The sequence below is a fragment of the Protomyctophum bolini genome, assembly GCF_963924005.1.
Source record: "Protomyctophum bolini genome assembly, chromosome: 5".
Lineage (NCBI taxonomy): Eukaryota > Metazoa > Chordata > Actinopteri > Myctophiformes > Myctophidae > Protomyctophum > Protomyctophum bolini.
The window spans coordinates 25,762,685-25,787,674 of NC_137866.1; the positions used below are offsets into that span (position 1 = coordinate 25,762,685).

Here is a 24,990-nt window from a genome sequence, read left to right on the forward strand (position 1 = left end):
CAAAGCGCTGTGCATTGCGACGGGTAGATAACTTGTAGATCTGCTACTTCCAGCGCAGGAAGGGCGCATGCTTATGACGCTCTTTAAGACAGTCACTCACAACACACGAGCAGCAGTCAGCAGACGGAATGCACAGACAGATCCGAGTCCGACACAACTTTATTGTTGCACACATCTGTGCTTTCATCCGCGCTTCCATAGCCTTTTAAATCTTATTTCCCATCCACGGGCACAAGCAACGTGATATCAGCAGCTGCCTTCCACCCGATCTGGATGGTGGTGGTGTTGTCTGACGAGGGTAGCTACTAGCTAGCATGGGAGCTAACATTACTTTAGCTCTGGTCCATATCGTTAGAAGGAGTCCTCCTTAATAACACTATAGTACTTTCCATCCGTTCCCCAACTAAACACCTCACACTCGATGCTGCGTTTACACCAGGTTTACACGGGCAGACACAAAGACGAATGGGAATATCATTTGGAGCAGCTACACGTCTTTGCATCAACATGTTGCTGGTTTCCATTATAAAATGAATGATAGACTATCCTTGCATCTGCCCGTGTTTAGTTTCACTGTCCAGTGTCCACAGCAGGAAGACCTGTCGAAACTATGCACTTCTCAGAGACATGCTAAACCCACCTCTAGAATATTACTTTCCCCAGCTATCTCATTCCACTTTCATTTATTTTATTCCATAGTCTTAGTTTTTCCCTAATAAAGTTGTTTTTTATTAGTTCTCATGTTCCCCTTGAAAAGCATCTTTAAGTACTCAGAGAAGCATTATATAAATAATATTATTATCACTATTATTATTACTACTTGTTTTATTGCCTATGCTTATGTAGAAAAAAAAGCTCACTGCTCAGGTCAAATAGGCCTATTGATATGCGATTAAAATGTGATTATTTGACATTAATTAATCACAAAGCCTCCAATTAATTAGATGTTTTTTTAATGGACCCATAAGTGTTTAGGTTTTGCCATAATCATGTCTTTTTCCATAATCAGGTAGCTTTACAACAAAGATGTATTCGGCTATTCGGTATTCGGTTTTCGGCCAACTGTTTCCTATATTCGGTATTCGGTTTCGGCCAAGAATTTCCCTTTCGGTGCATCCCTACTTTTAACGCAACCAAAACTAATCCTGATTGAACAGTATTAAAGTCTTGCATATTCAAACACCAACCATTTTGAACTTGCATCATGTTTATATTGTTATCGAGCCTCATTGTTGGTGAATATAGCTAGTCTTGGAGCTGCTAGTAGTGAAGCTGATCGGTAATTTCCCTCCTGTAGATTCCACCACACAGCCTAAGTTCTACTGCGTACTGTCCCCCGAGGTATCTGAAGACGACATTAGCAGACTAGACAGCAAGGTGAGACTCCATCTGTCATTTTATCCTGCATAACATTGTTTTTATTCATATGTTGAATGAAATAGGAAAATATTTATAATGCTATGATGAAAAGGTATATTTACTTCCCTGCAACATATCCATCCATATCCTTTAATTTCTGTGTGTAGGCATTTGAACACTGTCCTTAAAGGTTTTGATTTTCTTCCAGGTATTTCCCAAGCTATTTAACGGTGCAGTGACATATGATGGACTTTACTCGTGGCTCATTTCGCTCCTGGCAGCGGGGTCTCAGTTTGACACAGCAAGGAGACAAGAAAACAAACCAATCACTCCTATGGTGAGAACACAATATGGTTACAATTATTAACCATCACTATTACCTTAATTTGTTGACGTGTATATAATATTTATTTTTAACATAATTTTCACTAGTAGTAGTTTGTGTACCGGTACTTGTGTGGCTAAGAGATGTCAAAACAACATTATTTGTGTTGAGTAACAAATGTCATCTGTAATCTACTGCCCAAACCCATTCTGTGTGGGAACCCCTTTTGGTGTTTTAAGCATTATGTTATACTTTAGCTATTGAAAAATAAATAGCAGATCTACAAGCTCATAGCACGGCAGCGACTGCCGCGCTACAAGCTTGTAGATCTGCTATTTTTGAGAGATCGTGAAAATGTGGCGCAAATCTTTGAATATATTTTCTTTCAGAGCGAACGTTAACTCTAATCTTTGCTTCCGGGGGGGGGGTCCCTGGAACAACACATGCAGATGGGGGTCAGCGGGCAATTACATGTATTTTTGGGGTCCTTGACATGAAATAGTTTGAGAACCACTGACAGAAACATGTTTCTTTCAGAAAACCCATGGATTTAGAAGGCATTTATAGAATCGTCCTCAGGTCTACATGGGTTAACAAGTTGGGGTATTTCTCTACTGCAGGAGGCCTGCTCCCTTCAGTACTACTTCCTGGTGCTGTGGAGGATTCTGGGAGTCCTGCCGCCCTCCAAAGCCTACATGGAACTGCTGAAGACTGGCTGCAGTGACCCAAGTGAGAGTGACATCCTCCACACCTTACGGTGGTCCTCTCGTCTGCGTGTTCCCACCTATGTGAACTGGATCAAGGTTTGGACATTTAGCTTCTTGACAGCTTTGTGGCAAATGGCTCGAGAAGATACATTTTAACAGTAAAATCCTTTGTGCTATTTAATTCAGAACAATGTGCAAATAAAATAGAGTTTTATTGGGGACATAAGTTTTGACTATTTCATGGTTGCATATTACCGGTTTGGGGACCCAGATTTTAATTGTATTCATCACTTCACCAGCAAAGCTTTCAGTGCTACTGTAAATCATTGCTTTGTGATGGTCCTCTTTTATGTTTTACTAATGCTATGTTATTAATTCACAGGAAAACCTGGTCAAGCAGGGGATGAAAGCAGACCAGGCTGCCTCTCTGGTTGAGACAACAGCAGCCAAATGCAGCACTGTGAAGTACGATGTAGAGCTAGCAGAGGAATACATCGCCCGGCAGGTAAGGACTATCACAATGTTGGTGACAAACCAGGTATTCACTCTTATTGTTTCCTAATTCAAGCACACATTTCTTCCTGTGACTTCCTAATTTTGCAGATTTCGTCATTTTCCGCCGTGGACCCAAGTGTGATCTTGCCACTTCATCAGGTGCCCTCCCTACAAGCTATCTATACACTGGATGCGGTCATTTCCAAGGTGCAAGTGTCTCTAGATGAGCATCTGTCCAAGGTGGCCATAGAGGCGGACACCCTGAAAGCCTCTGAGATCACCAAAAACCTGCTGCCTGCTACGCTGCAGTTGATTGATGTATACACTGCCTTCACAAGGTCTTACCTGCTAATGAGTCTTCCAGAAGAAGGAGAGAACAAGCTGACAGATGCCAAACTCCAAGGCTATGCAGCAGTTCTCTCCATCGGCTCCACGCGCTGCAAGGCCAACACGCTTGGTACGTACAGCAATGACTGGGTCATACTGGGTGAAACAGCCTGGTTCACACTGTTAAAATATACTTTTGCTGATCAGTAGAGCAGCACATCTACAGCTAAAGTTATCTCAGTTTGTGAGTTATTTGACCAGATATAATAATGAGGCATTCCCCCCAAAACCAATTGTAAAACAAATACATTTTAATTGTGAATTTTATAATTGTCACTAAACCCCATTATTTGTGCCTATTTGTGAAAAATTTAGCTTCTGAAAATCTTCACACACCATTTTAACATGAGCTTCATTTCTGATACATTGTCACAGGTCATAGTGTGATGCAGAACTTGCCTTCAGCTGTGCAGACGTTGTGTGAGACTTGGAATAACATCCACACCAATGAGTTCCCCAACATTGGATCATGGGTATGTGCAGAAATACATATTTGCGAATGCAGTGAGCACTTACTATGAGACCTAGCAGATCATGTCTGTGTGTGTGTCTGTCTGTCCGTGTGTCTGTCCGTGTGTCTGTCCCGCTATCCAAATATGGAGTGTGTTGCATCAGCAATCACTCAGCTCCATATATGGGCACAAAAGGGGCCAGGTACCCCAGCTCCATATATGGGCACAAAAGGGGCCAGTGATTTGTTTGTTGTGGACCTGGCCCCTTTTGTGCCCATATATGGAGCTGAGCGTTCGCGCGTCTTACTCGTATATCTTTATGTGTTTTTGTTTTTTTATTGATATTTTCAAGTGAAGATTGACAGGAAAGAGAGAGAGAGAAGGGGAGAGACATGAGGCAAAGGTCGTCATGTACGGGACACGAACACGCAACGTGCTGTCAGGCCAGAGCCATGCGCCTGGACCACTAAGGCCACCAGGCGCCCCAAATAGTCCCTGCTTTAACTGGGCTGTTGTCCCTGTTGATAGTCATTTTGGACCATTACACAGCACCTGCTGGAGATCCTGGATCTCTGGATTTATTTAGTTGAATAAACCTCAACCTGTGTGCTGGGCCCCACTGCTGTGCATTGAGGGTATTGCAAGTGGGCCCTCAACTAATTGGCAAAACGCTAAGATTGTAATGATAATATCACAACATTAACATTAAAATAATGTATGTTTAAAAAAAATAGAAAGGAGTTTTTATTGTGATACCAATAAATAGGAACTAAAATTATTAAAATACTACATCTGTTCTACATAAAAATGTGGGCAACGCAGACGTTCTCAACAAGACCACAAACCACATCAATCAGCACGATGGCAGACTAAAGGTAGGCAGTTGACCCTTCTGGTTGATATTACTCCTCCATATTCGGTCCAAATCTGGAGGAGTCATGGGCTCAAGACGGATCTGTCCGATATTTCATATTCCATCCTAATTGGCTAACATTGGCTTCCAAAGTTTGCGGAATTGGCCCGTGTTGAACCAAAAGCCTCAAATCATGAACGCAGCGTGCAATTTACGTGAAATCTTTCACACACTTTACTTCTGAGGAATAAATCCCACCCTTTTCACATTGTCCTGTTATAGCGTCACCAACAAGGCGTAAGAAGAAATGGCACCCTTTTCACATTGGCCTATTATAGCGCCACCAGGAGGCCTGACCTGGCCTAGTGGAGACCTATGCTCCAAGGGGCACTTTTTCTAGTTAGCCAAATAGCCACTCTGCAGTTCTGAAATTAGTATCAGTCATCTTGACATTATTAAGATGCTTGTCTCCTGTTTCCTCCTCAGCGTAATGCATTTGCCAACGACACCATTCCATCAGAGAGCTACATCAGTGCCATTCAGGCTGCTCACCTGGGCACATTGAGCTGCCAGTCGCTGGCCCTGGCCTCCTCTCTCAAACACATCCTCCTCTCGCTGGTTCGTCTCACTGGGGACCTTATTGTGTAAGTGTCTGTTCAGCATCTTGTCCAAACCTATACTAAACCTATACTGTATGTTGAATGTTGATAAACATCTACTGTACATTATTGAAAATGTATGGAATAAGAATAACAAGTTGGTATTTTGGCTACAAGGTTGTCATGGTGATTTTTCTTTTTTTTAATCTTGGATAATATTTGTCCATCACCTCAGCACTGAGGAGTTGACCCCCTCGCAGGTGGTGCGCACACTGCTGCCTCTTCTCCTGGAGAGCAGCACGGAGAGTGTAGCTGAGATCAGCAGCACGTCACTGGAGCGCATCCTGGGTCCTGCAGAATCGGACGCCTTCCTGGCCCGCATCTACGAACGCCTGGTCACCGGCTGTTACAACATCATCGCCAACCACTCGGACCCCAATAGGTAATGACCTGGATTTTTTGCCCATCAGACCTCAGAAAGGTGTTCCCAATCTTATATTGGTATTGTCAAGTCATAGCCATAGTCAAAAATAGAGTAAGAGTGATATGGTCCTCTCTGGTTTGAGAACAGCGTATCACCCACAGGTTTATGAACCCCAATGAAATATTTTCAGTCAATTTGGCTGTATAGTCAAAATACAGTCCATTTAGAATATAGGCAGGCAAATGCAGGACATTGAGGAAGGTATATATAATTTCTCTAAGGGGAATTGTGTTAATGCACAACATTTTTATCAGACCAATACACCGGTCATTTAATCAAAAATCTTTATATAGTGGCCATACAATTCCTATCTTTCTTATTTCAGTGGTTTGGATGAATCGGTGTTGGAGGAATGTCTACAATATCTTGAAAAGCAGCTTGAAAGCAGTCTCGCCCGCAAGGCTATGGAGGAATTCTTCTCATTCAGGTAACTACCGTATTTAGACCACACAGCACTGTGCATTTAACATTTAATTGGTTTCTGATCGTTATCGATCAATTGTGAGAAATATTCCTCACATGTTTAACACTCATGTCATTATAAAATACATTGTTCACATTACATTATAGTTTGATTCAACTGCTTCATATACATTTATTTTTGTTTCTTTCCAGTGGTGAGCTGGTCCAAATTATGATGGCAACAGCCAATGAGAACCTATCTGCAAAGTTCTGCAATAGGGTTCTGAAATTCTTCACCAAACTTTTCCAACTCGGTAAGCTTACTCTTATTGAAAATCACACCTGTGTGAACTGCCCCTCTCTCTCTCTCTCTCTCTCTCTCTCTCTCTCTCTCTCTCTGTGTGTAATTAGCAGGCAACAGTGCAACACTATCTCGCTCTCTCTTTCTGGCACAACAGCGCCACTTTTGCCCCTACTGCTACTCATAGTCACATAGGTGAGGACATACTCTAAGGATGGACATTGCTGTTCCTTGGAGTGGTTGCACCACTCAAAAACTGTACATTTGTGGGAAATTCTAATCCTAGAATGTAATACTGTGATGTGGTGCTCAACAAAAACAAAATGTGACAAAACTTGATTCAGTAGAAAAGTGCATCATACATGCCGAGTGATGCTTTTCTTAGGGGTTGTGCAAACTATAAGTTGGTTACTAAAAATATATAATATGGTGCATCAAGCAAGTAACCTCTCACCGTGATGTATTTGCTGTCGTCCCCAGCGGAGAAGAGTCCAAATCCCAGCCTGCTCTGCCTATGCGGATCCCTGGCTCAGCTGGCGTGCGTGGAGCCATCACGCCTCCAGGCTTGGCTCACACGCATGACCGCCACCCCGCCCAAAGACTCAGAGCAGCTGGAGATTGTTCAGGAAAACCGACAGCTCCTGCAGGTGCTCACCACCCATATTGTGCGTGACAACAGCCAGGTGGGAGAGGGAGTGTGCACGGTCCTCCTCAGCACACTCATACCCATGGCAACAGACATGCTTGCCAATGGTGACGGAACAGGCTTTCCTGAGCTCATGGTCATCATGGCCACTCTGGCCAGTGCTGGCCAAGGGGCCGGTCACCTGCAGCTGCACAGGGCTGCTATTGATTGGCTGACTAGATGGTAAGCAGTCAGAAATGGTGCAAATTTTAGTGTGGCAGATTTGAAGAATATTGTTGGAAAATACTGTAGAGGAGATCTTGAATAAACAAGACGGTGGCCGCACACACCAATAGCTAGAGTACCAATATTTATTCGGACAGCAGGTAAGACAGAAATATCCAACGTTTCGGCGGTTAAGCCTTCATCAGGGAATACAGGGCATATGAAAATACAACACTAAATTAATACAAATTCAAAAGAAAATATAGATAAAATAAGGGATATATGCAATATGTAGGTGATTTATTTTACCACACTTGATCTTAGCCGAAAGAAAGAAGCGATTGGTGATTTATTTTTTCATAACTAGATTCATCATGCAGGTGTGTAAAAGTGCAACATTGGGTATATTCTATAAATATAGGTCCAGTTTCTATACACATGCTTTAGCAGAATACGTTTGTCAGCTGTATTTGCACAACAATGTTTTCACCTACTAACTTAATTGAAGCATCAAATATTTAGACTGTTAAGGTGTATAACCAAGATCTAACTTTTGCAGCAAGAAGTATTTGACCCAGAAGAATGTTGTGGAGAAAGTGAGTGCAAATTTGACCCAGGGCAAGGTAGGTAGTCCAGCACTACACTGTAATCTTTTACAATACTTCTAATGGTTCAATCAATTCCCATATATTATGTTTTTTGTTTAATTCTCCAAACAACATCTCAAGTTTGTTTCTATTCTGCGTTGATGTTCAGCATGCCAGCATACTGGAGTGTTCGTGCCACATCATCTCCTACCTGGCTGATGTGATGAACGCCCTGAGGCAGAGCAGTGGCCAGGGCTCCTCTGCACTCCTGGTGGAGGGAGAGGAGAAGGCCATGGAGGTGGACTCGGACTGGGTAGAGGAGCTCGCTGTGGAGGAGGACGATTCTCAGGCTGAAGACTCTGTAAGAATCGCTGAACTCAATTTGTCTTGTCTGCCTGCATTGGCAGAGTCATAAAATAACATGATTAAAATATTTTGAAATTGTGTACGAAAAAACATTCTAATGTTTAAAAGTAACATGTAAATGAATGTGGAACATGTTTGTGTTGCTTTGATAGGATGAAGACTCCTTGTGTAATAAACTTTGCACCTTCACCATCACTCAGAAGGAGTTCATGAACCAGCATTGGTAAAACACATGATTGAGATCAGATCCTTTTTCTCCTTTAAGTGTGTTTATATGTGTGTTTTTCTCAGCATTTCTGTAGTTCTGCAACTGAAACAGTTATTCTTTTACCTGTTCTGAACAATTTTTCCAACACAGATTGTAGTATCCTCATAATAACTCTACTCTTTTCTTTCTTGTCCATTTATTTACATACAAGGCTGTGTAAGGAAACAAATCAATGAAGATGTAAGGTGTTCTGTCTTGGCTTATCATGCAGACCCTTCACCCGGTGAATGATTTAGCTTAGTTTGGAGTCCTAGCCAACCACGGGCGCCCAGCTCAGTCTTCTACCTTGCTCCTCTTGTTCCACAGGTACCACTGTCACACCTGTAAGATGGTGGATGGGGTAGGTGTGTGCACAGTGTGCGCCAAGGTCTGTCACAAAGACCATGAGATCTCCTATGCCAAATACGGCTCTTTCTTCTGCGACTGCGGTGCCAAGGAGGATGGCAGCTGCCAGGTGAGACCGAATACCTCAGGTCACCATGGGAAGAGAACGACAGCGGTAACTTTGGCTTGCAAATCATTCCCCCATTCATTGATTTCCATCACAGTCCCATTTCATTTGATCAGGGTCCTAGCTAGTGTCACATGTTAAGGTCAGAACTCATTCAGATAAATTCTTACTAGAGTGTTAGTCCTTTCTGTGTTCATAATTTTTTGCACATGTGTTTGCTCTGCTTAGTGTACAAAGTTGTAAATTACATAAAATAGACACTACAATGTTTAAATTCATGGCCATGGCATTCTGGAGATCTCTCCGTCTCCTTGTGCCTTTTAAAATAAATGACATCTGTTTTGACTTGATGGTTGGTTGCCTTAATTCCCAATAATAGCTGTCATTTCTTGTGTAAAAAGTCTGATAATTCATTATCTTATTTATCATAGTTTGAATTGTAGTTTGAATTGCCATCTAGCACATCCTCACACACCATCCAGTTGACCTGCATTTTTACCTGGTTAATCAGAAATGTTTAAATATAGTCAAAAGGCAGCAAAACAGAGATGCTAACGTAACTATCCATGTATGAAAAGCTTGTTTGACACAACAAAATGTGTATATGCATTTCTTTCTACCATATTCCTCTCGTGACTGGCCCCTTGCCTTCTTGGTCTCGTCATCCCTACAGGCCTTGGTCAAACGCAGCCCAAGCAGTGGAATGGGATCCACCCTCAAAGAGTCGTCTGCGTTCCAGAGCGAGCTGCGAATGCCCGAGAGCGCCATACGCCACCAGAATGCCTCGCCCTCCGACAAGGGAAAAGTCACCATCTGTGACGGCAAATCTGGTGATGAGGATAGGCCGAAGAAAAGCAGTGTGTGCAAGAGCATCGAGGGCTGCCAGGAAGAGCTTCTGACACAAGTGGTGAGGGGCATGGTCCTTGTATATCAGTCCGAGTCGTGCAAGATTTCTGTGCATGTGTGTGTGTGTGTGTGCGCGCGTGATTTCTTTCTTTCACTGTCACTCTGTGCAGCTTCTCTCTGTTAGTTATTAATCACCGTCTCTCTGCTTTTCTTTGGTGACTGAAAATATTGTCCAGGCTGTTATAGATACTGTAGAATATATTGCTAATCATGATCAGTAATTGGTCCCCAACCACGTTGTTCGCATGAGTCCAGTCTTTTGGCTCTCTTTGACAAGTCCTCTTCTTCCTACATTGCAGCTGGGGTCGTCCACTGCAGCAGTCGTTCTGGAGATGATCATCTTCCTGATGGATGCCATCCAGACAAACTTCCAGCAGGCGTCCGCTGTGGGAAGCAGCAGTCGTGCCCAGCAGGCCCTCAATGAACTGCACACCCAGGACAAGTCTGTGGAGATGACCGACCAGTTAATGGTATGATGACATAATGGGTATTGTTTGGGCTTTCTTTTGATTCCATGTCATTTGTCAAATCATTGTAATTCTTGTAGTATTATGAAGTTTGTTTGATATTTACACCAAAATCCATAATCGTTCCACCCCTAACCATGGATGATGTTGAAGACTAGATTACAAAGGGAGCACATTAAACGAATTGGTCTCCTTAGTGAAATGTCCTGTTATTTCCCTAAGGTGCCCACACTGGGCTCCCAGGAAGGAGCCTTTGAGAACGTGCGTATGAACTACAGCGGTGACCAGGGCCAGACCATCCGGCAGCTCATCAGTGCCCATGTCCTGCGCCGTGTGGCCATGTGTGTCCTGTCATCCCCCCACGGCCGTCGCCAGCACCTCGCTGTCAGCCATGAGAAGGGCAAGGTGTGTGTGACTGAAATCAGTTGTAAATCATTGTTAACCCATTAAAAGGACACTTCACCCTATTTGCAAAAAAATATTTGTTAATGACGTTTAGAAGCTTTAGATCACTTTCCTGGGGGTATTTATGTGTGTAATATGTGGTTTTAGATATTTTAGATTGTAGCAGTGAGCCTGTTGTCTCTGATGTCATGGACACTGGTCTCACTACCTTCCTGGACTACAATTCCCATAATTATTTGGTGCACTGCTCCTCCTTGTGGATAGGGGGGAGAGCTGTCTTACTGAGACAACATGTAGTCCAGGAAGGAAGTGAGCCCACTGTCCATGACATCAGAGACAACAGGCTCACTGCTACAATCTAAAATATCTAAAACCCATATTACACACATAAAGACCCCCAGGAAAGTGTTCTAAAGCTTCTAAACGTCATTAACATATATTTTTTTGCAAAAAGGGTGAAGTGTCCCTTTAAGACATGAGGCTGATTCTAAGCCAAAAAAAGAAGTTTCTATATCAGTGGTTCTCAAACTATTTCATGTCAAGGACCCCTAGAATTGTATATATTTGGCCACCGACCCCCAACTGAAAATGTTGTTTCAGGGACCCCCAGAAGCAAAGATTTTAGTTAAAAATGAAAGAATATATATTCAAAGATTTGCACCACATTTTTTTCACGATTTTTCAAAAATAGCAGATTAGCAATCGGTGCTTGTAGATCTGCTATTTTTCAATGGCTTAAAACACCAAAAGGGTTCCCATCCTGAATGGGTTAAGAAGACATGAGGCCGATTCTACAAATGCCGTCTAAATCAAGACTTTTCAAAAATGTTGCAGATGTATAAGCTTGTGTATCTGCTATTTTTGAATAGCAACACAAAAGACTAAAATTCAAACAAAAAGAAAAACACGGATGCTTTACCGGTTTTAATGGGTTAAAAATTACAAATGAATCTGTAATCTAAATCTGTCAGTGGTCTTCATGGATCTCTAAGAAGCACTAAAGAGGATATATTCAAAAATGTAACTGCTCTTCAGTTACACTGAGAATATGCTATGGATTCATTCAACTTGATTGCATTTCAGGGTTATTTCACCTTTGAGTTTATTTCAAAGCTTAGACTCATTAGCCTGCAATCCAGCCCATAGACCCCACCCACACCATGAGTGAAGCTTCAGTCTGATAGGCCATAGACACACATTACTTTCATAAAAGTACATATAGCGAGCTCCTTAACCTAGTGTTCGGTCTGATATCCCCTTAAATCCTCCTGTTTTTCCTCTACTTGACAGATAACGGTTCTGCAGCTGTCTGCCCTCCTGAAGCAGGCTGACTCCAGCAAGAGAAAGCTGACACTGACCCGCCTGGCCTCGGCACCCGTCCCTTTCACCGTCCTAAGCCTGACAGGAAACCCCTGTAATGAGGACTACCTGGCCGTGTGTGGTCTCAAGGTCAGCTTTTACTCATTGATTAATCTAGATTGATTTAGATGTTGTTCCCCCGACCTCACTTTCTCTGCATCAATCTCCTCTCCACTCACAGGACTGTCATGTTCTGACGTTCAGCAGTACAGGCTCCGTGTCAGACCACCTGGTGTTGCATCCACAGCTAGCCACTGGCAACTTTATCATCAAAGCTATCTGGTTGCCTGGCTCTCAGACTGAACTCGCCATCATCACAGCTGACTTTGTTAAGGTATGTAGGATTTAGTGTACCTTTAGCCTTACTAGCAGCAGAGCTTCCTAAGTACTATATTGGTCTTCTACTGGCTGGATTGCCATGGAATTCAACATTTCAAATTTGTAACATGCCGATTATCTTTGTTTCCTAATCCTTTCTGATCAGATCTATGACCTGTCTGTGGACGCCCTCAGTCCCATGTACTACTTTCTGCTCCCGAGCTCCAAGATCCGGGACGCTACGTTCCTCTTCAATGAAGAGGGGAAGAACATCATCGTCATCATGTCCTCGGCAGGCTACATGTACACCCAGGTCATGGACGAGTCTAGCAGTGCCCAACACGGCCCATTCTACGTCACCAATGTGTTGGAGATCACACATGAAGACCTAAAGGTTATTTAACACTAGTTTCACACCAACTCTAATAACTAACAACTCCCATAACTAATGTGTTGATTTGGGTCAAGTTCCTTTTTTAGAAGCATTGGTAATAGAATGCAAAAATAGAGATTGAACTTGAATTTCTGGAATTTTTGGCCAAAAGTAGCTGAGAAAAATCACTTTCATGCATCCTGTGCGTAGGTTAATTTAATTTCACACTGGAAAATATTGTGTAAAAAAAACTTGTATGGAGGACAGACAAGAAACACACATTGTCATTTTAAAATGCTGATTGCCACAAAACATTCTTCCTCTATTTTCTATGCACGTGACTGCAGGATAGCAACGGTCAGGTAGCTGGAGGCGGCGTGTCAGTCTACTACTCCCATGTGCTCCAGATGCTGTTCTTCAGCTACAGCCAGGGCAAGTCCTTTGCCGCCACCATCAGCCGTAGCACCACCGATGTCCAGAGACTCTTCACCATTAACATCAAAGGGTAACTGAAGTCAATCATAACCATTTTATGTATAAGTGATTTCAATACTAGAATGAGATCTGGTATAAACCACTGAGCCTAAATACTTCATTGATCCCCTTAGCCTGGCCCAGCCGGCGTGCTTTCTGGTCTAGAGGGGTGGGCGCGCTTGGAGCAAGAGCTGGAGAAATCGCTCACACTCCTAGACCAGGAAATGTCTCCGGTTCTCCCAGGCTTTTATTTTCGTTCGCTACGACTCAAAAATTGAAAGCCTGGGAGAACGTGAGACACCGGGGCCCCCTGGTGCCCCCCCTAGTTTTTACAGAATGTTCACCTATTATGACATGCCCAAAATACGGACGCTAGCTAGGGTTCAAGTGATTTATGGTTGGTTACCAGAGTACAATAGACATACTGGCCAGTGGCCACAACCACTCATTCTGGTTCTCTCCACTACGTCCCTCTCTTCACAGCTCAAATGGCGGCAGCAGTAAAATGTCTCCTGCTCTGTGTCAGTGGTCTGAGGTAATGAACCACCCAGGGCTGGTGTGCTGTGTGCAGCAGACAACGGGCATTCCTCTGGTCATCATGGTCAAACCAGACACCTTCCTGATCCAGGAGATCAAGACATTGCCTGCCAAGGCTAAGGTGAGGGTCAGATCAGTGCCTGATATGGAACACTGAGCATAGTTGTGAGAAGAACAAATATATTAACATGATTTTAGTAGTAGTGTATAGTTGTAAACGTACAAGATATACATTTTACACACTTATTTTTCTAAAGATGAGCATTTGGTTTTCACACAATATGACACATAAAACTAATCATGGAAACCATGTATGAATTTGCATGTCGAGTTTTATTATGGATTGGACTCATTGCAGTGTCATTTCTTAGAATTAATATACCACTTTTCTCCCTTATCCTCAGATTCAAGACATGGTGGCTATCCGCCATACTGCCAGCAATGAGCAACAGCGAACCACCATGATTCTGCTCTGTGAGGATGGTAGCCTGCGTATTTACATGGCCAATGTAGACAACACGTCTTACTGGCTCCAGCCCTCACTGCAGCCCAGCTGTGGTATCAGCATCATGAAGCCAGTACGCAAGCGCAAGGCAGCTGCTACCAGTGAGTTAACAGGACAAGATGATGCTTTCCTATGTTCTCATATAGATCCACTACTTTAACTGTTTACCAGAGACAGTCAAAGTAGAACAGACCCAGTGGTTCGATGCCAATGCTCACCTTCAGAATGCAGAATAGCCAAAGTTAAATGACTGGTATCTCGTAGTTATCCGTTAATATGCAGTGTCCCGTCTATATAAAGAAATAAAGTAAAGTAAAGTTAGTGACCGTTCGTTAACCCAGTCCTAAATCTTAGAAATTCCTAACCGTTGAAGGTAGATTAACCCTCTGTAATTTTACATATTTGTTGCTATGAAGAATAATCCTCGTCTAATGCAGTATTTCCCTGTACAATTGCACTCAAAGTCTAAAAAGTTAAATGTCTGGCCTGGCTGCCCAATGACTGACAATATTTCCATCACTGAATACATTTGTACATTCATTAAATCTTTCAGTGCGTTCAACTATTCTGTCTTTTGACTGCAGCCACACGGACCTCCAGTCAGGTGACCTTCCCTGTGGATTTCTTTGAGCACAATCAGCAACTGACAGAGGTGGAGTTTGGTGGCAATGACCTACTGCAGGTCTACAACGGACAGCAGATCAAACACAGACTCAATTCCACTGGGATGTATGTCGCCAACACCAAGGTATGAGCACTGACACATGCTTAGTGCGTGTTTTGTATGCAATCATGCTCAACAATCTTTTAAATATATTAAACACTAACTACATCAAGCTATGGAAAGCCAGTTTAAGAATGTACTCGCCTAGCATTTCATATTTTCCACATGGTTAAATTGCTAATGAATGGCTTGTCATTAGAAGGGGATTCACAGTATATGACTCTTCACATCTCCTAGGGTGGATGTTTGTTGTCAGAAAACCATTAATTCTGTCTTCATCATGTTCTTGCTGTGCAGCCCGGCGGGTTCACCATAGAAGCGGTCAACAACAACAGCTCCATGGTGATGACAGGGATGCGGGTACAGGTTGGCACTCAGGCCATCGAACGGGCTCCGTCCTACCTGGAGCTTTTTGGTCGCACCATGCAGATCAACCTGACTCGTGCCCGCTGGTTCGACTTGCCCTTCACTAGAGAGGAAGCCCTGCAGGCTGACAAGAAGCTCTCCATTTTTGGTAAGAAAGGCAGAGACCTCATACCGGTATACCTCATATATATAAGACATTTAAACGTGTCGTGAGACTTGAAAAGTATGTACGATCTTCTATTTCTTTCGTTCTTCCCTCAAAGTTGGAGCGTCCGTTGACCCGGCTGGAGTGACCATGCTGGACTCCATCAAGATTTACGGTAAGACCAAGGAGCAGTTTGGCTGGCCTGAGGAACCGCCCGAGGACTTCTCCTCCGCCTCTGTCAACAACGTCTGCAGCCCCAACCTCAACCAGGGCAACGGCTCATCGGATGGCGACGTAGCCACGCCCACTACCACCAGTGGCAGCGTACTAGAGAGGTAAGGGGAGGCATGTTTTAGGACCAAACATGGTTGGCATCCAGGAATCCCTTTTGCGACTCAGTTTATGCTGATAATCATAATAAAAACTATTTTAATTTGTTGTGTATATTTATAGTGTAAACGTATATATATAACGTATATCTAAATGGAGATTTTTGCAGGCTTTTACTAAAGACAAATTGTAGCTTGCTGCAGCGAATCTGTTTATGTTACATTATTATTACGAGTGTCCAATGCATGGCTACTGACCACGATGTCATCTTTTCTCGCATGCCTCTCTTCTGTTAAACAGAGTCATTTATTCTTTCACATGTGTATTTCTTTCTGTGAACCTCACACTTTTTTGTTCTTTTGTGTTTTTTTTTTCTTTTGCCCTCCAATTTACAATAAAAAAGTTGTGAAACTGAGTCCTTATCCACCCTGGACCGGTTAGTAACTTGCCCTTTCTCTGCTTGTGTGTCTGGTTTGTGCATGGTTGCCAGTTTTGTGTGTCCATGCTTGTTAATGTGAACATGTCATATGTCATCAAAAGGTTTGATCTTTTAAAATGAAGAGGGTGACATTTTATTTTTTACAATGATGTTTATTGTGTTAACTAGTATTGCTAAAATTATTCAAATTTGGCTTAAGCACTTCTCCTTTACTGTCCTTTGTATTTTAATACCAATTATTGTGCACTTCTATACATCTTTGTATATTAATTAATATACACATTTTAAGAAGGATATTTTAAAATAAAGTGTCTCCCATACGTTTGAGCTTTTTCTGGTAATGCAAACATTGTTGACTGAAATTTGTTAGTCAAAATTACTTTTCTTTTAAAAATTTACAGCACTTGCACAGATTGCATCAGGCTGTGATTTTATTTGTTTTACACTAAATTTGTTTCTGCAGTGGAGGCAGATTTTGACCATTTGTCTATTGCAGATTGGTGGTCAGCTCCCTTGAAGCTCTGGAAAGCTGCTTTGCCGTGTGTTCCTCCAGTGAAAAGGTAAGCGGAGATTTTGGCTGAAATTTGACATTTTACCGTACTTAGTTTAGTACGTATTAGATTAGCAATATTCACTCATGCTCATCATTTCATTTAAGAAACTACTCAAATCTGTAGGGAGAGTGATCTGTGGGACTGTGTCTGTTACTTACTAACTGTCGGTAGGCCTCTTTTCCACCGGGGTTGAAATTGAACCGGTTTGGTTATTTTTTCCCCACCTAATATGGAACCAGTTCAGAGTGTTTAATTGGTTCAGAACCCTAAAAGTTGGTTAGGAACTGGAACAAAATTATTTTGGTGGGAAAGGGGCCTATACAGTGACTTTGTGGCTCTCTTTATCTCCATCTCTCTTTTTTTGTACAGGAAAAAAACAAGTCTGCAGCACTAGAGCTGGCTACCCTGCTCCTCTCCATGCCAACCCCAGCTGGTGTACAGCAGCAGACCAAAGGACTTCTGGCCAGCTTGCATACCAGCCGCACAGCCTACCACAACCACAAGGTACAAACTGCAATAATAAAACAACGTTGGTCAGAGTTGGCTAAAGACAAAGTCATTGATTGTATTTACTCCAGAAGAAATCATCTGGAGTAAATACAGATGATTTAACGGAGAAGATGTCCACAACCAATGAAGACCATAACATCCTAAACCAATTTCAACTGAATAATTCCAACTGGTATGGGGTAACAGCCCCAGGGCTAATGCTACAAGCATAGATCACAGACCCCATATCGGAAACCCTAAACAATAATCTGTATATTATTTTGAGACCTTTCCGATACCGATATGGCCAATTCCGATTATGCTACCGATTAATCGTGCATCCCTACTATGGCCGTTTCCCTTCTTTAGGACCAGTCTTTGCTGGGTAATGCCGTGCAGTGTCTGAACAGTTGCAGCCGTGAGGGCAGAGAGCTGGACCCCGATGTCTTCCAGAGGCTGGTGATTACGGCTCGTTCCATCGCCATCATGAGACCCAACAACCTGGTCCACTTCACAGAGAGCAAGCCACCACTTCTTGACTCTGGTAGGAGACTATTTGAATCATCTCCAAGAGTGCTCTATTAATGTTTATATTTATCAAGAGGTAAAATGTAAGTGGAAAACCAATGATCGCTCCTGAACATTTCCATTCTTAACTTTGTATAATTGTTAACCAGACATGGAGGATGGCCCAAAGCCAGGGGAGATCGACACCTGTAACTTCATCATGCAGCTGATGAATAACTTCTGGAAACTCCACGCCCTCAAACCAAAGAACGCCTTCCTGGCTCCTGCCTGTCTGCCAGGTAAATGAAGACTCTGCTTGATGGTTAGCTTGTCTGCTCACGTACTGTGAGAGCAACAGATGGATGTCTGAACTGAAGAACTAATGTGTGTCAAATTAAAATCATAGTTGCTTTGCAAGGTACAGCATTATGGTTATTGATAATTATTTATGATTTGTATTAGAATAATTATTTTAGAATTAAATAATGACATAATTCAATGTATACATTTATTTATTTAAGATGTATTACTGCCGTGAACTGTCTAAAATATATGAACAGAAATATATTTTAGGCACACTTATCGATACCATGATCAAGTGGTTGTTCACTCTCTGAAATTGTTAATCTATAGATTTAAATGAAAAAAAGACAATGTTTTGCTCTTCCAGGTCTGACCCATGTAGAAGCAACAGTAAATGCCCTGGTGGACATTATCCATGGATACTGCACCTGTGAACTGGACTACATCAATGTAGCCTCCAAGATATACATGCAAATGTTGCTGTGCCCAGTAAGTATTTGTAATGGTCACATCCCCTGGAATTAGAGGACATGAGTTATTAAAATGTGTCCAGGGGTTGACTTGACACTAAGGTCTCAGAGACACTCGCTCGTCTGGCAAGTACAGGCCAATTTCTACTTGCCCAAAGTCATGCCAACTTGCCTGAAAAGTAAATAAAATGTATGTTAAGTGGCACAGTCACTTTAAAAACAACCTGAAAGCAAACTCCACATTTTATTTACTTGCCACGGGCAGTCAGGCAACCGTTGGTGTCAACCCCTGGACTGTCTATCTAAGATATGATATGTTGTATAGACAAAGAGAAGGAAACTTTTGTGAATAACGTATTTAGAATAGGTCATCCAAATGATAGCTGGTTGTCTGCCATAATCGCTGGTACACAAATAAACGCAATATATGCATGATTCTGAGAAACACTTACTTTTGTTGTAAACACATTTTTTTCTTTCTTTTTCAACCAAGGATACTTCTGTGAGCTTTGCCTGTAAGCAGGCACTGATTAGAGTGCTTCGACCAAGAAACAAACGGCGCCATGTGACCCTTCCCTCTCCACCACGCTCCAACACTCCCATGGGTAAGCACTAAGCATTATACATACTCTCTGCTTCTTTTGACATCCTGTAAAATGCCATAGCTTGATTTATTCTTTATTGCTGTAATGCATTGTAAGCTTACAGAAATGTTATGTTCAGCGCATGACACCAGCATAAAATGTATACGTATGCAAAGTATATTTCAAGCATAAACCAGTACATGGATGATGGCAATACATTGAGTTTTATTCTTGATTCATTAATCTTTTCAGGAGACAAAGATGACGACGATGATGATGATGCCGATGACAAGATGCAGTCTTCAGTGCTGACCGTGGATGAGCACAGAGGGGAGAGTCAGGACCACAATGAAGTGGACCATGGAGACTTTGAGATGGTGGTGAGTAAATCTTCTTCAACTGAGTTTGGATGCCGCAGTCCATCTGTGGCAACAAATACATTTTAGAGACATTGCTTTTGTGGCACCGCAAGGTGGTGTTTGCATGTTTTATAGGACAGGCATAATTTCATGTAACTTTTGATTATTTGAGGTATGCTTAAGACCAGTGAATGTGCAGTAGATATTAGATTGATATTTCTTTCTTCACCTCCATCACGGCCTAATCTCAGTGACTAGCTGCTTCCCATCTACCATCGTAAAAACATTTGTTCATTGTTGTTTTTTTGTTTTGTTTTTTCAGTCTGAGTCCATGGTGCTGGAAACGGCAGAGAATGTGAACAACGGTAACCCATCCCCGCTAGAGGCTCTGCTGGCAGGCGCAGAGGGCTTCCCTCCTATGCTGGACATTCCTCCCGATGCAGACGATGAAACCATGGTGGAGCTGGCCATCGCTCTCAGCCTGCAGCAGGATCAACAAGGTCGACTCTGTTCCTTACCGTGCTTTTTGGGGGGATTTATGCCTTTTCTTAGGTCAGTAGGCTGACAGGAAATGGGGTGAGAGATGGGGACTCAAACCTGCAACGTGATGTCGGGCTACATTGTAGATGGACAGGAAAGATGGAGGCAGAGATGGGGAGAGACATGCGGCAAACGTTGTCATGAACGGTACTCGAACAGGCCAGAGCCTGTATATGTCATGCGCCTGGACCACTAGGCCAGCGGGCGCCCTGTAGCCGTGCTTTTAATCATGTCTTGTTTATGTACGCAGTATAAATTGTATGAGTTGGGGAATGTGGAATTGTGTGACTCAATTTCATGCAAAGAGTAACTTTGCATATATTGTCATTTTCAGGCAGTAGCAGCAGCGCCCTTGGGCTCCAGAGCCTTGGTCTGTCGGGTCAGGCCCCCAGCTCCTCCTCCCTCGATGCTGGAACACTCTCCGACACCACAGCTTCAGGTAGTGAGACATTTCATCACACACCATGCATGGCCTTGTGCTCTCCAGCCCCTTCCATTGATCAAGGTTTTGCTAATCATTCCATCCATTGTTTTGATTCCTGGAGGAATAATCTTTTTCTTTCTTAAAAAAAACAAACAAAAAACCTTCCTCCTTTATCATATAATAACATATAATATTTCAATGCAAAAGTTTGAAGTTGCCATCAATTTGAGGCTTGTTTTTGTTTTTACCTTTTCATGAGCTACTTTTTTCATCTCAACTGCACCAATTAAAAATATCTCTTGCATCGCTTCATCATACACAAAGTAACCTGTAATATCCTGACCAGATGAAGAGGCTAAGGTGTATTTACTGTTACAGCTGTTGCTATCATTTCAGCCCCGGCATCAGATGACGAGGGCAGTACTGCAGCCACAGACGGCTCCACACTGCGGACATCTCCAGCGGAACACGGTGGCAGTGTGGGCTCGGAGAGTGGAGGATCTGCCATCGATTCTGTAGCAGGGGAACACAGCGGTGTGTGTGCGGTCGCATCCAGTGGTTTTGAATGAGAACTCTTGTCATGCTGAAAAAATTGCAAATTTCCCATTTCAGATAACGTTTGTGATTCTAATAAAGTTTGCTTGTGTGTTTGTGTACGTGTACCTGTGCCCATGCATGCTGCAGTGTCAGGACGTAGCAGTGCATACGGGGACACGACGGTGGAGGGCCACCCTGCAGGTCCAGGCAGCGTGAGCTCCAGTACCGGGGCCATCAGCACCACCACAGCCCAGCAGGAGGGAGACGGCTCAGAGGGAGAGGGGGAGAACGAGGGAGATATCCACACCAGCAACAGGTCAGCAGTTCTTCCACACTAAACACTAAGGTTTCTTTTTAGGCCCCTTTTTTGACGAGAACGGTGTTCATAGAAAACGGTAAAATAATCGTTTGCTGGGGTCACTTTAGACGAGAACAGCCTTTTCGGGTGGTGAAAACGCAACAAAGTGAAAACACCTTCCAGAGTGGAAATCTTTGAAAACGCCCTATCCTCCCGTGTCCATGTAAACGGGGGGAAAAACGATGAATCCGCAAAACGTGTGACATCATGGCTCACGTGGGCTCACAACGCATATGTTTATTACATTGATGCACAGCCATCTCGGCGATATTTGGAGTTCCTAGAATGAGCAAGTATTCCCTCGCCCTGCTCATCCTACAAATACAAATGTAGTGACTAGCCATGGTGAATGTAAACCATGATGTAAACAAGCCTTGATAATAAATCGAACTGAACGGTGGTTCTTGTACATGGGTGACTGGTCTATCTGGCAGTCTATCACCACCATCTAGCAACCTTGAATGCCCATTACAGCGTTTTCATTAAATGGTCGCCTTCGTGTAAAGTCTCAGTAAATAATGAGAACGCAACGGGACTTCATCGTTTTTTCTGGCGACCGTTCGCGTGTAAAGGTGGTCTTAATGTGGTCTTCCTTCAGAACCTGTAGACTTTCATTAGGTTAGGTAAGGTTCAGTTTAGTTTTATTTACAGATCATTTGAGATTATTTGCATATAACGTAAACGCACCATAGTAAAGCGATAGCAAAGCAATACAACGGACAAAAGAGCCCAAATTAAGAAGAATAACCAACACTGTGCACAGGTTTTCTTTCTGTTTACAGGGTGATTAAAAACAAAACTATAATTGCTAAAGAAATGCGATGAAAGAGTGCGGACTAACCAACACCAACTCCCAAATTGCTGCCCTCCACACTCTCCTGTCTAGCATCAGCTAAGCTGTTCGCTCCAATATAGTGTTCAGTGGGCTCTATGCACACACGCCATTTTGGAAAGAACTTGGGGCCCCTTCACAGGTGTTACCGCTGATACTAACGAAGGCTCTGTTCCGTTCTGGTCAAACAGAGTCAGGGTGCTGCTATTGTATGTATGTTGGCTCACTGGAGACACTCTGCAGCCCGGAAGAGTTATGTGTGCATATTGCCCATTATTATCTGTCTGTGTTTTATTATTTTTATGCGACTCTGGACAGGCTGCACATGGTGCGTCTGATGCTCCTGGAGCGCCTGCTGCAACATCTGCCGCAGCTGCACAACGTGGGTGGAGTCCACGCCATCCCGTACATGCAGGTCATCCTCATGTTGACCTCTGACCTGGACGGAGAGGACGACAAGGACAAGGGTGCCCTGGATGACCTCCTGGCACAGCTAATTGCTGAGCTTGGCATGCACAAAAAGGTGTGAACTGGAGTGTGTCTGCCTTGTCTTTCATTGTGTAATGTTCAACTGTGAATCGAAAAGGTCCATTTCCTCATTTGTTGACCATAGATATTATATTATACAATATTTCACGCCATAACTTAGTAAATGAGTTTGTGCTTATGCTCCAGAACTGATCAACTGGAACAGATCCCTTGTTCTCGTGTCATTTAGCTAATTGAGAGCACAATATGCTCACAATGTATTATATTGTGTTGGACAAACTGGGTGCATTCTCTTTTGAGATAGTCTGGTCTGAAACTGGAACATGTGTATGTGTGATTAACTTGTTGTCTGATCATTGCTCTAACCACCTGGGTCTCATTTGGCAGGACGTGTCCAAAAAGAACGAGCGTAGCGCCATCAACGAAGTCCACTTGGTCATCATGAGGCTGCTCAGCGTCTTCATGTCTAGAACAAAGTCTGGCTCCAAATCCTCCTCTGAGGTATGTCCTCTCCTGCCCCTGCAGTGTGTATCTCGGAGAGATATCATGCTCTCAAAGACTTCAAAGTTTCTATTAAAGTACCATGGCGATAGCATTACCTTGACGATACATGGCTGAAGTACTCAGCCATGTAGCCAAGTAGTGCTGTGGTATTGCTGAAAGACACATGGGGCAAAATTCCGTTCTAGCACAGAGGTATTTGGTGATACTTGTCTGGGTGTGGTCTATTGGTGTAGACTCGGCAGAAAAGCCACCAACTAGTAGCTCCAATGCTAATGCTTTTGCACAATTTGAGAGTCTTTCCCATGTCAAATCCATGTCTCTTTTCCTTTTTACAGTCATCCTCTTTGATTTCCAACGCCACAGCAACAGCCCTGCTCAGCTTGGGTTCCATCGACTACTGTCTCCATGTGCTAAAGTCCCTGTTGGAGTACTGGAAGAGCCAGCAGGGTGAGGAGGAGCCTGTGGCCACCAGCCAGCTCCTCCGCCCACACACCGCTGCCTCTCCACCTGACATGAGCCCCTTCTTCCTGCGCCAATACGTCAAGGTAGAGGATGGACGGTTAACATCTCCTGTCCCTCTCTGCTCCCTGCATTTCTTGGTTTAGTTTGATCAGATTCCATTTTGATCTTCTTCTTTTTTCTCTTTTTTTTACCTGACGTGTGATCTGTCAGTAATAAAGTCTGTTATCAGTCAGTTATCTTCCTCATATCACCACACTTATTATTATTATTTTGCCCCTGCAGATGTCTAAATAAAGCTTGTTTTGAGTAGAATTAAAAATAACTTGTTAAGATTTCGCCTATGGTTCACGTCAATGACAGACCAACCACTTCCGGTTTATCGCCTAGACACGGAGACGCTGATAGACAGTAGAAAGCTATTTAATTAGTCAGTTTTCAATATTTCTCAAACTCTAAATACCGAATTTATAATTGTCAAGTTTATTTCATACTTTTACTACCATTCATATATATATTCATATAATATGAATACTGAGTTACAGTGATGACTGAAGATTGTGTTTGTCTCTGCCTTAGGGTCATGCTGCTGATGTTTTTGAGGCCTACTCCCAACTTCTGACTGAGATGGTGCTCCGGCTTCCCTACCAAATCAAGAAGATCGCAGACACCAACCCACGCATCCCACCTCCTGTGTTTGACCACTCCTGGTTCTATTTCCTGTCTGAGGTAAGAAAATCACAAGGACACGTTTGGCGCTACACTCCCTGAGACTTCTCTTTCTAGCATTCATTTTCATTATGGGATCATCTCACCATGGGATAAGTGATAATCATCTCACCATGGGATAAGTGATAATCATCTCACCATGGGATAAGTGATAATCATCTAACCATGGGATAAGTGATAATCATCTCACCATGGGATAAGTCATAATCATCTCACCATGGGATAAGTCATAATCATCTCACCATGGGATAAGTAATAATCATCTCACCATGGGATAAGTGATAATCATCTCACCATGGGATAAGTAATAATCATCTCACCATGGGATAAGTAATAATCATCTCACCATGGGATAAGTGATAATCATCTCACCATGGGATAAGTGATAATCATCTCACCATGGGATAAGTAATAATCATCTCACCATGGGATAAGTAATAATCATCTCACCATGGGATAAGTGATAATCATCTCACCATGGGATAAGTCATAATCATCTCACCATGGGATAAGTAATAATCATCTCACCATGGGATAAGTCATAATCATCTCACCATGGGATAAGTCATAATCATCTCACCATGGGATAAGTGATAATCATCTCCGCCAAGCGTGAGG

At 42.9% G+C, this 24,990-nt stretch overlaps 1 protein-coding gene across 14 annotated transcripts in view; it reads left to right on the forward strand.

Moving 5' to 3' along the window:
- The window catches only part of ubr4 (ubiquitin protein ligase E3 component n-recognin 4), a 62,269-nt gene that overhangs the window by 15,525 nt on the left and 21,754 nt on the right, over positions 1–24,990 (forward strand). For 6 of the 14 annotated variants that reach the window (XM_080764644.1, XM_080764654.1, XM_080764652.1 and 3 more), the window contains 43 exons: positions 1,298–1,377; positions 1,568–1,696; positions 2,305–2,487; positions 2,774–2,896; positions 2,995–3,343; positions 3,649–3,746; positions 5,065–5,222; positions 5,413–5,619; positions 5,987–6,088; positions 6,277–6,377; positions 6,845–7,232; positions 7,774–7,837; positions 7,971–8,162; positions 8,320–8,390; positions 8,742–8,934; positions 9,560–9,793; positions 10,092–10,262; positions 10,482–10,664; positions 11,955–12,113; positions 12,205–12,357; positions 12,508–12,735; positions 13,062–13,219; positions 13,672–13,846; positions 14,130–14,331; positions 14,815–14,978; positions 15,252–15,468; positions 15,584–15,800; positions 16,199–16,231; positions 16,731–16,794; positions 17,158–17,292; positions 17,647–17,821; positions 17,955–18,083; positions 18,455–18,576; positions 19,051–19,162; positions 19,394–19,521; positions 19,823–20,000; positions 20,375–20,479; positions 20,861–20,998; positions 21,149–21,317; positions 22,510–22,714; positions 23,068–23,181; positions 23,520–23,729; positions 24,223–24,372. In XM_080764644.1, the coding sequence (XP_080620770.1) occupies positions 1,298–1,377; positions 1,568–1,696; positions 2,305–2,487; positions 2,774–2,896; positions 2,995–3,343; positions 3,649–3,746; positions 5,065–5,222; positions 5,413–5,619; positions 5,987–6,088; positions 6,277–6,377; positions 6,845–7,232; positions 7,774–7,837; positions 7,971–8,162; positions 8,320–8,390; positions 8,742–8,934; positions 9,560–9,793; positions 10,092–10,262; positions 10,482–10,664; positions 11,955–12,113; positions 12,205–12,357; positions 12,508–12,735; positions 13,062–13,219; positions 13,672–13,846; positions 14,130–14,331; positions 14,815–14,978; positions 15,252–15,468; positions 15,584–15,800; positions 16,199–16,231; positions 16,731–16,794; positions 17,158–17,292; positions 17,647–17,821; positions 17,955–18,083; positions 18,455–18,576; positions 19,051–19,162; positions 19,394–19,521; positions 19,823–20,000; positions 20,375–20,479; positions 20,861–20,998; positions 21,149–21,317; positions 22,510–22,714; positions 23,068–23,181; positions 23,520–23,729; positions 24,223–24,372 (6,866 nt within the window). The remainder of the gene's footprint in view (positions 1–1,297; positions 1,378–1,567; positions 1,697–2,304; positions 2,488–2,773; positions 2,897–2,994; positions 3,344–3,648; positions 3,747–5,064; positions 5,223–5,412; positions 5,620–5,986; positions 6,089–6,276; positions 6,378–6,844; positions 7,233–7,773; positions 7,838–7,970; positions 8,163–8,319; positions 8,391–8,741; positions 8,935–9,559; positions 9,794–10,091; positions 10,263–10,481; positions 10,665–11,954; positions 12,114–12,204; positions 12,358–12,507; positions 12,736–13,061; positions 13,220–13,671; positions 13,847–14,129; positions 14,332–14,814; positions 14,979–15,251; positions 15,469–15,583; positions 15,801–16,198; positions 16,232–16,730; positions 16,795–17,157; positions 17,293–17,646; positions 17,822–17,954; positions 18,084–18,454; positions 18,577–19,050; positions 19,163–19,393; positions 19,522–19,822; positions 20,001–20,374; positions 20,480–20,860; positions 20,999–21,148; positions 21,318–22,509; positions 22,715–23,067; positions 23,182–23,519; positions 23,730–24,222; positions 24,373–24,990) is intronic. The other 8 variants (XM_080764653.1, XM_080764645.1, XM_080764647.1 and 5 more) reach the window with 3 other exon arrangements.